The sequence below is a fragment of the Hoplias malabaricus genome, chromosome 18 (genome assembly GCF_029633855.1).
Source record: "Hoplias malabaricus isolate fHopMal1 chromosome 18, fHopMal1.hap1, whole genome shotgun sequence".
NCBI lineage: Eukaryota > Metazoa > Chordata > Actinopteri > Characiformes > Erythrinidae > Hoplias > Hoplias malabaricus.
In genome coordinates, this window is record NC_089817.1 from 1,336,132 (window position 1) to 1,351,131 (window position 15,000).

The 15,000-nt window shown below is 44.9% G+C and overlaps 1 protein-coding gene across 1 annotated transcript in view; it reads left to right on the forward strand.

Annotated features, from left to right (window-relative positions):
- Positions 1-1,394: 1,394 nt before the first annotated feature.
- Positions 1,395-15,000, forward strand: part of csgalnact1a (chondroitin sulfate N-acetylgalactosaminyltransferase 1a) — a 40,055-nt gene continuing 26,449 nt past the window's right edge. The window contains exons 1-3 of the mRNA XM_066650752.1: positions 1,395-2,199; positions 3,323-3,599; positions 13,380-13,596. Coding sequence (XP_066506849.1) covers positions 1,792-2,199; positions 3,323-3,599; positions 13,380-13,596 — 902 coding nt within the window. The 5' untranslated portion in view covers positions 1,395-1,791. The remainder of the gene's footprint in view (positions 2,200-3,322; positions 3,600-13,379; positions 13,597-15,000) is intronic.

Genomic DNA, 15,000 nt, shown 5'->3' on the forward strand with positions numbered 1-15,000 from the left:
CGTCTGTAAAAGTCTGAGCAAATGCAATAATAACACATTCTCACGAGTCTTTTGCTGCAGTTCTCGTTTGGCGACATTTTTCACACTGAACAAAAGTCACGCTGATAATATCAGACCTCATATTCCAACAATCACTGTGTCATTGCCCATAAAATATGTACATGCCACAGATATCTCCAGCTGCCACAAGCTTGTTGAGTGAGGTTTAACTTCACAGAGTGGTTCCTGTTTTAAATCAAAGCCTGATTGGTTGATCCCTCTGCCACGTTGCAGTTAACACTTTTTATAAACGTCTTTAAAGGTTCCCCACTGGTAAAACCATCGCTCTAGGTTCATTAAAGCGGTTCGTAATGATCCCTGTCTCATTGCATTGCAGGAGACCCTCTGTGGACGTCTCAGAAACTGGAGGATGAAATATTCAGGACGTTTTGGAGCGACTGTCATCTCGTGTACAGTCACCAACTGCTGATTGAGGAGAAACCTGCGAGGAAGAGCTCGTCCCGATGCTGCAAAACAAGAGCCTTCACAGATATGTAATGAATGGAGATGGTCCTTTACCACCCGCATGAATTAAACATCTGCTTTTCAGACAAAGGATGTGGATTAATCCCTGAGGAATTAGCTTTTTTACCGTTATCCGGACCAAGATGGGTCATAAACGAACAGTCCAGCCGCTTGGAAAGAACACTCCTGGGGCATCGTAGGCATTTTAGTCATTCACGTCACTTTAGTCATGTCTGAATCACGGCTGTGGAGATAGAGTACAGTAGCAGAGCATCTCTCAGGGCGAGAGACATTAGGAAAAACAGAGAGAGGAAGTGAGAGTGGGGACTGTGGAGGTTGAGCTTTTAGTACATTAGTGTGGGTACATTAGGGAGTGAAGGGTTAATCTGTGGTTTAAGGGGTTAATATTGAAGATATTAATAAATAATTACTCCACACAGATTGTTAGCTCTTCTTCTCACTCCACGAGTTAAAACCTGGAGAGACATTGTACAAAGCGAGAACTCTTGCTGAAGGGAATCTCCAAGTGTTTAAATTATCGGATTTAAAACGTTTGTCCGTTCACTGTGAATCATCTCCATTTTACAGACGCTGTTTTATTCCCACTCTTTATTGGGTCTACTTTTATGGTCACAGTGAAATACGAGAAGTCACATCGCCCCCTACACTTCCTGTAGTGTATTACAATCTGTCACAATGATGGTACTGAATATATGAACAAATTTAAAGCATTATAGATCACACTTATAAAAACCTATAGAATCTATATCGCCCCCTACACTTCCTGTAGTGTATTACAGTTGGGCAGAATAACTCTGTAGGTTTTGGAATATTATACAGCACTTTTTAAACATGTGTATAGCGAGCAGTAAGTGATTTATGGACTGATCGCTGCCCCCTGGATTGACTGAGTATAGCTTATGTACATTACAAAGAATAATGAATTGTTGTTAAAGTAAACAATGCGTGGTTTTTTGGGGCAGAATTTAGTTTTCAGGTGAAAAACTCCGGGAGTTTGGACGTTTTTAAGGAAATATCACCTTCTTAATTCTGGTGGACGTTGCTGTACCTGGTTGATGCCGTAGCTTATGTCTAGTAAGTGATGCATGTAACGTTTATATTTAACTAGGCCTCAGTGATGAAAGGACAATGAAAGAAATATCATAACAGCCCCATTTCACAACCTCAACCTGTATTCCCTCATTTCCATTCCTTATCGTAAACTTTTGATGCTTTATTACAGTATAAACACTTTATAGATCATATGTAAGACTTCCTACACGATACATGGACAACAACACAGCCCTTTGTTTTGTGATCATCGTCGTTGGGGTTGAGCGTGTTTTTTCGTCAGCCATGTTGCGCCGGGGCCTATTCTCGTACATTTCCCGCCTTAGCTTGGCCTTGCTGCTGGTGTGCTGCGCTCTCTCGCTGCTCTACGTCATTACCTGTGGGCCTCAGTCGCCCTGGGAGCTTCCCCAGGAAAAAGAGAGCTTCCAGGCTCTGCTGCAGGAGCGCGAGGAGCAGCATCGGCAGCTGATCTCAAGCCTGAAGAAGCAGATCGCCCGCCTGAAGGAGGAGCTGCAGGAGCACGGGGAACAGGTCCAGGCCAAAGAGGCTCCGGAGAAAGGGCTGGAGAAACGGGACGGGACCGGGACGATGGAGGAGAGGAGGAGCACGGACACAGACCTGCAGGTGAGATACAGCACAAATTTTCTGAGCTCTTGTCCTGAGTTTTGATTTTTTTTTTTGAGAGAGATTGATTATCAATAGGATTGATTTACAGCGGAGGGTTTAGTCCGCAGTGATGCCACAGCCATCCGTAAACGATAGTCCAGCAGAGAGGAGCTGGCCTCTTTCTCTGTCTGATCAGAGAAAAAGCCCCTCCCCCTTCCTCACATCATTCACAATGTAAGCATCTGTTAGCGAACGTAACACAACCGTGCAATTCCAAGACCATGCTCATGATTTTAATCCACTTTTTATAAAATTTAGAGGATGTTTGCTCACAATTTGCTGCTCCCTGCTCTGTTTGCCCTGGAAAAAGCTCTGATGTTTGTACACAGCCCTGGCTCAGTAACTGGGAAACAAACTAAATGCAGAGAGACTTCCTCAGACATGGTGAAGTACAAACATTCACAATGCCGTAAGGCTCTTCCGTAGCCTGCGGCTATGCTCTGCACACACCGCTCCACCTTAAAAGATACAGTCGCTTCTTACTCGCACACACCGCTCCACATTAAAAGATACAGTCGCTTCTTACTCACACACACTGCTCCACCTTAAAAGATACAGTCGCTTCTTACTCACACACACCGCTCCACATTAAAAGATACAGTCGCTTCTTACTCACACACACTGCTCCACCTTAAAAGATACAGAGTTGGGTTCTAAATGAACCCAAACGGGACAGAACAATAGTTCTTCAGAATCATGTAGATTGTCTTTAATGTTCTCCTCCAAGCGTGTTGGGCTCCAATGATTTCCATTCACTAAATTGGGAAGAACACTGTGTTGTGCTGTTGTGAGGGAACGGCTAGACTCCTTCACATTCTCCCACCACTAAATTAAAGGCAGCTGTGGAGCAGCTGCACATGAGCTGAAGCTCAACAATGCTAAGTAAAGGCTAGAGGAGTATAAACCTTCAGCACTGGGCTGTGGAGCAGTGTGTTCTTGAATGATGAGCTACACCCAGTAGCTTTGGGATGAGTTGGAGTGGTGGTTCTGATCCAGAACTAATCACTCATCACCACTCGACCTGCTCTTGAGGTCGAATGCCATCAGATTCTAACAGGGAGTGTTTGTTGATGTTTTGCAGGAGTTCCTGCGTGGGCAGGTGTCCCGGGCGGAGGTCCATTCTGGGGTCCGGTTATCGAACGAGTATTCCGTGGTTCCGTTTGAGAGCTTTACTCTGCAGCGAGTTTATCAGCTGGAGACCGGATTAACCCGTCACCCCGAGCAGAAACCGGCGAGAAAGGACCAGCGAGATGAGATAAACGAGGTGGTGGAGAGCGCTCTGCAGACCCTCAACTCACCCAAACTGAACGGAGACCGGACCGCCAGCAAGGTCTACAGCCCGGCAGACTTCATCGAGGGTCAGTGCTCTTAGGGATTGTTTATGGAGCTGTTTTACAGCAGTAAAGTTATTACTGTGAAGTTAATTCATTCACCAACCCCCTCCACAGGGGGCGCTGTAACCAGGTCATCAGCTCTACTCACTTCACCTAGCAGTGGTAGTAATCTTGTGGCTAATCAGTGTAGATCCGACTGCTGCTACCCTCTCCTGCTGATTGGACGAGAATAAGATGCCTTAAAAGGGCAATAAATAAGAAAATGGTCCCACGCACCATTCTCAGGACACATTCATTAATTTAGTGCTGACAGTTTAGTCCCACACTCATGCACCTCTTAATCAGGACCAGGTCCATCACACTGCTCTCCGCCTCTCTCTTTATCTTTTTCTCTCTTTGTCTCTTTCAATATACAATGTATAACTTTTCTTTCATCTCATTTTCTCTCTGTTTTTCTGTCTTCAGTCTCTCTCTTTCTCTCGTTCTTCTCAGTCTCTCTGTTTCTCTCTTTCTTCACAGTCTCTCTGTTTTTCTTTCTCTTCAGTCTCTCTCTGTTTCTCTTTCTTCAGTCTCTCTCTTTCTCTCTTTCTTCACAGTCTCTCTGTTTTTCTCTTTCTTCAGTCTCTCTCTGTTTCTCTGTCTTCTCAGTCTCTCTTTCTCCTCAGTCTCTCTTTCTCCTCAGTCTCTCTTTTTTTCTTTTTCTTCACAGTCTCTTTTTCTCTCTTTCTTCTGTCTCTCCCTCTCTCTCTTTCTTCACAGCCTCTCCCTGTTTCTGTTTTTCTTCATGCTCTCTTTTATTCTCTATCTTCTCAGTCTCTGTTTCTTTCTTTCTTCAGTCTCTCTCTCTTTCCCTTTCTTCTTAGTCTCTCTTTTTCTCTCTTTCTTTGGTCTCTCACTCTCTCTCTTTCTTCACAGTCTCTTCCTGTTTCTCTCTTTCTTCTCAGTCTCTCTCATTCTCTCGCACATTCTCTTACGTCTCTCTCTCTCTTTGTTTCTCTCTCTCTCTCCCATCTTTTCTCAAAGTAAATCAGAGAAATATTCCAGTGAATCCTAATGTTTGTAGAGACACCTAAAGTCTGTATACAGACGCTGTAAAGTTTACCCAGTGGTGTGTACACACTGTGTGAGATGTCTCTATAGGGCTGGGATTCTCTGGAGCAGCTGCACATGAGCTTAAAGTCACCATACCCAATGGCAGTTGTGAGCCAGAGGGATACAGAGCCTCTCAGCGCAGGGCTGTGGAGCAGTGGAACAGTGTTCTTTAGAGAGAGCTGCAAATGTACGACTTCCGTTCTTACACCGCTGCTGTGTCTAAAGCAGTGTGCAGCTACAGGAAATCCTCTGATGCACAAACACGTGTGTGAACACACATGGAAATGAGCTCAGCTGCTTCTATTACACACACACACACACACACACACACACACACACGCACACACAGACATTAGCTGAAAGATGTCTGCAGTCCTACTTCAAAAGCGCACACACACACACACACACACACACCCCTCCCATGTACATTCAGCAGGACAAGGGTTCAACGTAAAGGTCTGACACACACACACACACACACACACACACACACACACACACACACACACACAGAGAGAGGAAATGACCGATTCATCCTTGTGTCCGACTCTGTAAACATCACACACCCACAGATTCAGAGTCATAGTTTGTGTGTGTGTGTGTGTGTGTGTGTGTGTGTGAATGTCATGAGTCAAACAGCTGCCCAAAGAGAAAAACTACTCATTTATATCTGCATTGACACAAAGTCAGAGACCACCCTTCGTTTTCTGTGAAAACACCCATTAAATACAAGCTATTAATTACAGCTCAGACAGGATCTCCCTTTAAACTGTTACAGAGAAATAAACAGAGGACACTGGACCCATAACAACCACGCAATACCCCGGGGTCGCCCCAGATCTGCCCCCATTCACTCTTAAATATAATGATACAAACTGTTCTCTGAGCGATGCCACATAGAACCACTTTCGGTTCCGTAAAGCACTGTGTGAGTGTGAAGAACATATTAAAGGTTTTAAAAACCTTCACTTCATGTTAGGTTTCTTTATTCATTTAAAAGCTATTTCCAAAAAATTGTTCTTCAATGGCACCACTCAAAGAACCTGTAGCACCTTCATTTTTAAGAGTGTAAGAAGTGCTTTGTACTCAGTCAGAGTTTCTACAAACGGGATTCCAAAAAAGTTGGGACACTAAACTAATTGTGAATAAAAACTGAATGCAATGATGTGGAGGAGCCAACATCTAATATTTTATTCAGAATAGAAACAAATCACAGCTCAAAAGTTTAAACTGAGAGAACGTATCATTTTAAGGGAAAAATATGTTGTTTCAAAATTTCATGGCGTCAACAAATCCACAAAAAAGTTGGGACAAGGCCATTTTTTACCACTGTGTGGTACCCCCCCTTCTTCTTACAACACTCCACAGACGTCTGGGGACAGAGGAGACCAGTTTCTCAAGTTTAGAAATAGGAATGCTCTCCCATTCATGTCTAATACAGGCCTCTAACTGTTCAATCGTCTCGGGCCTTCTTTATCACACCTTCCTCTTTATGATGCTCCAAATGTTCTCTACAGGTGAAAGATCTGGACTGCAGGCTGCCATTTCAGTCCCCGGATCCTTCTCCTACGTAGCCATGATGTTGTGATTGCTGCAGAATGTGGTCTGTTATTATCTTGTTGAAAAATGCAGGGTCTTCCCTGAAAGAGATGACGTCTAGATGGGAGCATGTGTTGTTCTAGAACCTGAACATAGTTCTCTGCATTAATGGTGCCTTTCCAGACATGCAAGCTGCCCATGCCACAAGCACTCATGCAACCCCAGTGCATCAGTGATGCAGGCTTCTGAACGGAGCGTTGATAACAACTTGGGTTATCCTTGTCCTCTCTGGTCCAGATGACATGGCGTCCCAGTGTTCCATAAAGAACTTCAAATCGTGACTCATCTGACCACAGAACAGTCTTCCATTTTGCCACACTCCATTTTAAAAGACCCCTGGCCCAGTGCCAACGTCTGAGCTTGTGGAGCTTGCTTAGAAATGGCTTCCTCTTTGCACTGTAGAGTTTCAGCTGGCGACGGCGGACGGCACGGTGGATTGTGTTCACTGACAATGCTTTCTGGAAGTATTCCTGAGCCCATTCTGTTATTTCCTTGACAGTGGCGTTCCTGTTTGAGGTGCAGTGACGTTTAAGGGCCCGGAGATCACGAGCATCCTGTAGAGTTTTACGGCCTTGACCCTTACACACAGCGATTGTTCCAGATTCTCTGAGTCTTTTGATGATGTTATGCACGGTTGATGATGATAACTTAAAAGTCTTTGCTATTTTACGCTGGGTAACACCATTCTGGTATCGCTGCACTATCTTTCTGCGCAACAATGGTGGAATTGGTGATCCTCTTACCATCTTGGCTTCAGAGAGACACTGACACTCTGAGAAGCTCTTTTTATCCCAATCATGTTGTCAATTGACCTAGTTAGTGTTAATTGGTCTTCCAGCTGTTCGTTATATGCTCAATTTCCTTTTTCCAGCCACTTATTGCTACTTGTCCCAACTTTTTTTGGGATTTGTTGACACTGTGAAATTTTGAATCAACATATTTTTCCTTTAAAATGTTACATTTACTCAGATTAAACTTTTGATCTGTCATCTATGTTCTATTACGAATAAAATATTGACATTTGCCGTCTCCACATCATTGCATTCAGTTTTTATTCACAATTTGTTTAGTGTCCCAACTTTTTTGGAATCCGGTTTGTACCAGCTACAGTTGTTATTCTCCTCAAACACAGCGTTCCACATTAATCCCATTTAACACCCAGTAAGTGTTCATTCCTGTGTTCACTCCAAGATCCAATTTTGGCAAATGGTGCAAAACTGAAGGTGCACATAAACAGTAGGAGTGCAATTAATAAAAATATTGGTACCACTTTAGAATAATACTACAGTTTAAAATCTGTTTATTAATAATCATTCTTTATGTTTTTAATACATTAACAGTCATTAATAATCAGTCATAACACACAGATAGAAAGGGCAGCAGTTATTTGCCAAATAGAGAACCCACATTATCAGTTAAACCTCAGATCCTGCCAAATACTGACCTCACCCTGTCTGCTCCATCGGTCGACATTAACCCCGTCAGCTCCAGCACTTATTTGTTAATAACCACCAACAGAGAGTCTTTTTATTCATTAATGATAATGTGGTGTGGACTTTAACGTGTGAAACGACTAAATTCACATCCTCCTCTGAGCTCTTTCTTCACCTCCACATTTTCAGTGAGATCTGACACTTTCAGCATCAGACAAAAGAGGGGTCACTGTCACACTTCCTGTCTGTGTTACAAATGATTATCAATGACTTTTAAAATGTGTACAACCTAATTAATAACCATGTAATAAACAGGCTCTTAAACCATTTATAAACTTTCAAAAGTGTAGTCTACAGTTCGGTCAGTTCAGAATCAGTATTCCGACGTGGTCAGTGCCTGGTGGAGGCAGCTGAAGAGGAGCTGAGAGCACATTTGCAGTGAAATGTTGCACAGCTCCTCCTCCATTTACTCCAAACTCTCCTGAGGACTTTTATTTGATTCAATGGCTGCACAGTCCGCTCAACAAAGACGTGTTTGTGAGGAGATGAAGAGAGGCAGAGTTCATTTCCCAGCCAAAGTGTGTGGTCACTGAATTCTTACACTGTCCACAGTGCAGTGTCCAGCCAGAGTCCGTTTGCCCAGCTGTCTCACTGAAACGGGGCTAGACTGAAAAACAGCCTCTGCTTAGTTAGTGGAGCCTAGAAATGATGCAAATGCACTGAAATCTGGAGAGATGCCCTCAGAATCAGCCGTGGACAGAGGTGTGGGAAAGACTCGCTCAGTCAAATGTTGAAATGTTGTTTTTTGAAATTAGTCCCAGTCCCCATCTCAACGCACTCATCGCTAATTCGCAGCAGCGCAAACTTTTATTAACACTAGTTTAAACTCGTCTAAGCTTTTTATAGCTTATCTAAGAGGGTTTGTGTGTATGCTTTATGCTAGTGTATGCTAATCTAAGGTGGTTTAAGCAGTGGGTCCGGAGCCTACCTGGAGTCACTAGGCGCAAGGCAGGAACACACCCTGGAGGGGGCGCCAGTCCTCACAGGGCAACACACACTCACACATTCACTCACACACTCACACCTAGGGACACTTTTGAGTCTCCAATCCACCTACCAACGTGTGTTTTTGGACTGTGGGAGGAAACCGGAGCACCCGGAGGAAACCCACACAGACACAGAGAGAACACACCACACTCCTCACAGACAGTCACCCGGAGGAAACCCACACAGACACAGAGAGAACACACCACACTCCTCACAGACAGTCACCCGGATGAAACCCACGCAGACACAGAGAGAACACACCACACTCTTCACAGACAGTCACCTGGAGGAAACCCACGCAGACACAGGGAGAACACACCACACTCCTCACAGACAGTCACCCAGAGGAAACCCACGCAGACACAGAGAGAACACACCACACTCCTCACAGACAGTCACCCGGAGGAAACCCACGCAGACACAGGGAGAACACTCCACACTCCTCACAGACAGTCACCCGGAGGAAACCCACGCAGACACAGGGAGAACACACCACACTCCTCACAGACAGTCACCCGGAGGAAACCCACGCAGACACAGGGAGAACACACCACACTCCTCACAGACAGTCACCCGGAGCGGGACTTGAACCCACAACCTCCAGGACTGTGCCACCTCTAAGCTGAGTAATGCTGGTCTAAACTGGTTTATTCTGGATTAGACAGGTTTAAGAATGTCTAATAAGGACTACACTGTTTTATACACATCTAAGATGGTTTACAGTGTTCTAAGATGGTCTAAGCTTCTTCATGTCAATCTATGAGCTTCTAAGTTTGTCCGTGCTGGTCTCAGAGACTCTAAACTGGTTTATGCAGGTCTGATTGTGTCTGAGCTGGTTTACACAGGTCTGGTGCCAGTTTCTGTTGGTTACTATTATACTAGGCACAGAAACACACCATAGATTATGCTGATTTAGCATGTAGCTGCTATGTACTGTGCTCACGGGCAGTCATCGTCCACTCTGCCGTTCTCTGAATGTAATCAGACGTCAGAGGAAGTGGGGCAGGATGCTAACAAAGCTTCCAAGCCCTGTTTGTTCCTGTGCTTTTTCCTGTGTTGTTATTGACAGAGGCTGCTGTGGCTGTGTGCACTGTGAGGTTAGCTACAGCAGTGTACATGTCACGTATATATTCAGGATAGTTTACTGATGTGCAGCATTTAAAAGTCAGTATTAAAACACATCCACTTACCTGTGAGACCTGCATTAAGACCTGGATGTGATCTGAGATGTGTTTTTACAGAAAAGATTGAGCTATTTGGTGATTATGACATTCCACTGTTTTTAGCCACATTAGCGTAGCAGACTAGCCTAGCTCTAAACTAGAATTAGAATCACTTTATTGGCCGCTGTGACAAGCCCAATCCGTGCAGTGAAACACACATTTACACACAAACTAGTGAACACTAGGGGGCAGTGAGCAGTGCCCGGAGCGGTGGGCAGCCCCTAGCCACGGTGCCTTGCTTCAGTTATAACCTGGGGATCGAACCAACAACCTTCCGGTTACAGCCCAGTTCCCTCACCACCAGGCCACGGCTGCCCCAGAACTCGCTGAAGACGACAGTTTTGATTCCCAGCTTTTCTTTTTCAGCCGATTTCAGATGATTTTTCAAAGAACTATTCCTTTAAATGTTGTACATGAGCCTTATATAAGATCAGACTTCACGTTATTGATCCTGGAGAAGCTGCAGTTACATTAGTCTCACGGCTCCAGTGTAAAACTACAGAAGTAAACATGTCCTGGCCGATCGACTACTTCTGAATTTACTGCTGAATATTGGGTAAATCAGTTTTTAATTTTTCTCTGAACTGTCCTTTTAACTGTTGTTTTACTGCAGTGGGAGCGGGTCATGGTCTAAACCCGGGAGGCTTTGCTTTGATGTCTCAGCCATTAGTGGCCTGCATTGATTCAAACGGCCTCTATAACAACCCTGTGTCTGCTGTAAATGGACTGTGTGTGTGTGTGTGTGTGTGTGTGTGTGTGTGTGAGAGAGAGAGAGAGAGAGAGAGAGACTGAACAAGATGCTGCTGATAGACTCCAAGAAAGAAACCGATTACAAGCAGAGCTCCAAAGAAAGTAGAGGCTTTCCCAGAGTTTCTCATGAGTTTCACCTTCACAGTCTCCTCTCTTTGCACTTCACTGATAATGAAATCGTCATTTACGCTCCCTCCACTTCACCCAGTCTTTTCTTCTCTTCTGTGAACTTGCTGTGGGCCAAGGCCATGCTTCTTCTCAGAGTTTCTCGGCATTAACCCTTTCCGAACTACATTTATAACTTTGTGCTGTTGCTTTGGATATTTATAACAATTCTATCAAGCGTTAGCCATAGCTGTACGCAGCAGTAGAGCATTATTATAGTGGAGATATTAGTAAACAATGCCTGTAAATGCTACTACACTATTAGAGCTGTATATTAAATCATAAACAATCAATCACTTAAAGAGTAGATATTAGTTCAGTGAGTGCAGTAAACACAAACAGTGCAGTCAGAGGTCCAGAAGCTACTTCTACAAACAGAATACAGTACCTCAACAAAATACTGTACACTGAAAAACAACATGAACCACAACACTGAACACACACTCACACGAATAAAACATATTAGCCCATAGCTACCTCATTAAACACTCAAGTACTAGGAAATATTAGCCCATATGCTAGCTTAGTTAGCACGTATCTGCTAACTGTATAAAGCTACCTCTTCATGCTACAATATGACACATTAGCACTGCTTATCTGTGCTAGAACAGTAGATTATGACACCTGAAACCCTCATGATCTCCAGAATCTGAAGTTTTAGCTCAAAGAGATGTCAATTATCACTGATATATTCGAGAATATGAAATATCCCAGTGAGAATATATCCATCCACTGGCGTGAAGAGGTTGACTCACCTCTGACTGTAGATTACTGTCCTGTACAGGATCAAACTCAGTTTTAAATTCACAGAGACTTTTATTCTGGAAAACACACTAATATAAATATTATTATTATATTACCAACAACTAGATGTAATAATGAGTGCGTCTGATATTCAATAATTAGGCTGAAAATGTTGACACTGTGCCGGATTAAAACCATTCATTCATTCATTCATTCATTGTCTGAGACCCTTATCCAGTTCAGGTCGGCGGTGGGTCTGGAGTCTACCTGGAATCACTAGGCGCAAGGTGGGAACACACCCTGGAGTAGAGTAGTGTAGTTAAATCTGATTGGATAAAGACAGGTTTTCTGTAGAGTCTTATCAGTGAGCACCGAAGTGAGACGATAGCTGAACGTGTTCGTGTCGACTCTCGTGAGAAAGTGTGTGTGGTGTGTGATTTCTGACTGAGATGTCTGCGGTGAACAATAGGTCATTTGATGGTGTACAGTTCAGAGCCGCTGCAGGTTTCTGCTGAAACTCTCTGAGAAAGAGACACAGATCCTGATGGATTCAAGTGTGTGGTGAAATGGGTTTTAGCACCGTGACTGTTCTCCAGCTGTTTTTCCGAAGGCCTTGAGGTGAATGCAATGCCCCTGCTGCCCCTCCACATTTGAAACAGAGCGATTTCTCTTTAAGAAGCAGAACTGTGGGCAAAGTGTCCATTTCCAGTTCATTTAAGAAGTCCACCTTAAAACCAGAGGTTAATACACTGTCCACGTGTTTTTAGAAGCACCTCACGCAGAGTGACACCAGCTTTGTTAAGGTTTAAAGGAGCAGTTAAAGGTGTAGTTCACGACTGTAATCAAATAACACTCTTTATAAAATTCAGATGTTTCCTCATCATTTACTGCTCTCCAGTCTTTTTTTGCTCTGGAAACCACTCTAAAGTGTTTACGAAGCCCCAGTGTCTGTAAATAGGTAAAAAAACAAAGTGTCTGGGTCCGGTGCTATGCTTTCTCTCTCTCTGCTCACGGCAGAGAAACGCCATCTGGAGGTTTTTAGACAACGGAGAGACTCCAAACGCTGAAAAGCACCAACCGAGATGAGGATGTTGCTCTATTCCTGCTCCATAGGGGGGTCACACTGACTTATTTCTGCTGTTACAGTTACATTACTTAAGGTGGAACTGACTCTAAATTCAGGAGAGCGCTAACTGCATGAAAGTAAACACAGATTGAAAGTGCTACAAAACTAAACAGCTCGAGTTACACATGAGTTTCTGTGGGAATTCAAACAGTGAATAAACACTTACAGACAATTTACACTTCAGCCGCCTACAAACGACAGTTATTTTCCTCAAACACACCGTTCCACCTTAAAAGACACTTAGCCTCGGAATGTATACAAATCAGAGAGAGCTGTGCTGAGCCACAGTCGTAGACGTTCCTCCTCCATAGACATGTGTATAAACACCACAGAAAAGGCACGACATAAAATGGCACCCCGGTGCAGCTGCACATGAGCCTAACGTCACTGTTTTCAGTGCCAGGCTTTGGCTAGAGGAGGGTAAAGCCACCAGTATCAGGCTGTGGAGCTGTTAGAGTGTGTTCTCTGGAGTGAGGGAGCTTCAGCCAGTGCCTGGGACGATAACCAACCACCCAGCGTCAGCACCTGATCCCCCTGCTGTTTATGTAGACCGAGGGAAGTAGCTGTGTCTTTGATTGTGTTTTATTCTGTGTGTGTGTGTGTGTGTGTGTATGTGTGTGTGCAGGTATAGCCCGTACAGAGAAGGATAAAGGGACCCTGTATGATCTGTCGTTCCGAGGAGAGCAGCAGCAGCAGTTCCGCAGGCTGGTTCTGTTCCGACCGTTCGGACCGATAATGACCGTCTCGGACGACCGAGTGGAAACACGTCACACACTCATCAACATCGTCCTCCCTCTCTCCCACAGAGCCGACAAGTTCAGACACTTCATGCAAAACTTCAGGTACAGACCTCTGTCTCTTTTACACAAGATTTAAAGTGTTTTTGTGTGAAATAGTAGCTCCGCTCTTTGGTCATTTCGCGGAGACTGTTGTGTATTGTTAAAAATAACAGTTATCACAAAATAAAACTGACTCGTGCGATACACACTGTACTGTCTGTGTCCAGTGAGTGGCTCCTGCTGCTGAGCTCGATACGGACTGTGTTTACTGTGGAGGGAAATATGAGATTCCACTGTGGAGAACCTCAAGTTTTCACTGAGCTGAACACACACTTCTTCCTCCTGCATAATTTACAGCCTGGAGACAGGAGCAGAGGAGATGAGAAGAGAGAAAAAACATAGCAGAGGAAAGGAGGAGAGTGTAGAGGAAACGAGAGGAGAGGAGAGGGGGAGAGGAGAGAGGGAGAGGACAGGAGAGAAGGAGAGGAGAGGAGAGGAGAGGAGAGGGAAAGGAAAGGAGAGGAGATAAGATGAGAGGAGGAGGAAAAAAGAGGGAGAGGAGAGGAGAGGGAGAGGAGAGAAGGGAAGAGGAGGAGGAGAAAGGAAAGGAGGGGAGATGAGAGGGAGAGGAGAGAGGAGGAGAGGAGGAGAGGAGAGGGAGAGGAGAGAAGGGAAGAGGAGGAGGAGAAAGGAGAGGAGAGGTGAGGAGATAGGATCTTATTTAAAACGACAGACAAGTGAAACACATTTGCTCTGATAGTTATCGGGGTGTAAATATTAATATGAATATGAATCTCATTGGAGGCGGCACGGTGGAGCAGCAGGTAGTGTCTGTGTCACGGCTCCAGGGTCCTGGAGGGTGTGGGTTCGATGTCTACGTGGGTTTCCTCCGGGTGACTGTCTGTGAGGAGTGTGGTGTGTTCTCTCTGTGTCTGCGTGGGTTTCCTCCGGGTGACTGTCTGTGAGGAGTGTGGTGTGTTCTCCCTGTGTCTGCGTGGGTTTCCTCCGGGTGACTGTCTGTGAGGAGTGTGGTGTGTTCTCTCTGTGTCTGCGTGGGTTTCCTCCGGGTGACTGTCTATGAGGAGTGTGGTGTGTTCTCTCTGTGTCTGCGTGGGTTTCCTCCGGGTGACTGTCTGTGAGGAGTGTGGTGTGTGCTCCCTGTGTCTGCGTGGGTTTCCTCCGGGTGACTGTCTGTGAGGAGTGTGGTGTGTGCTCCCTGTGTCTGCGTGGGTTTCCTCCGGGTGACTGACTGTGAGGAGTGTGGTGTGTTCTCTCTGTGTCTGCGTGGGTTTCCTCCGGGTGACTGTCTGTGAGGAGTGTGGTGTGTTCTCCCTGTGTCTGCGTGTGTTTCCTCCCACGCTCCAAAAACACACGTTGGTAGGTGGATTGGCGACTCAAAAGTGTCCGTAGGTGTGAGTGTGTGTGAATGTGTGTGTCTGTGTTGCCCTGTGAAGGACTGGTGCCCCC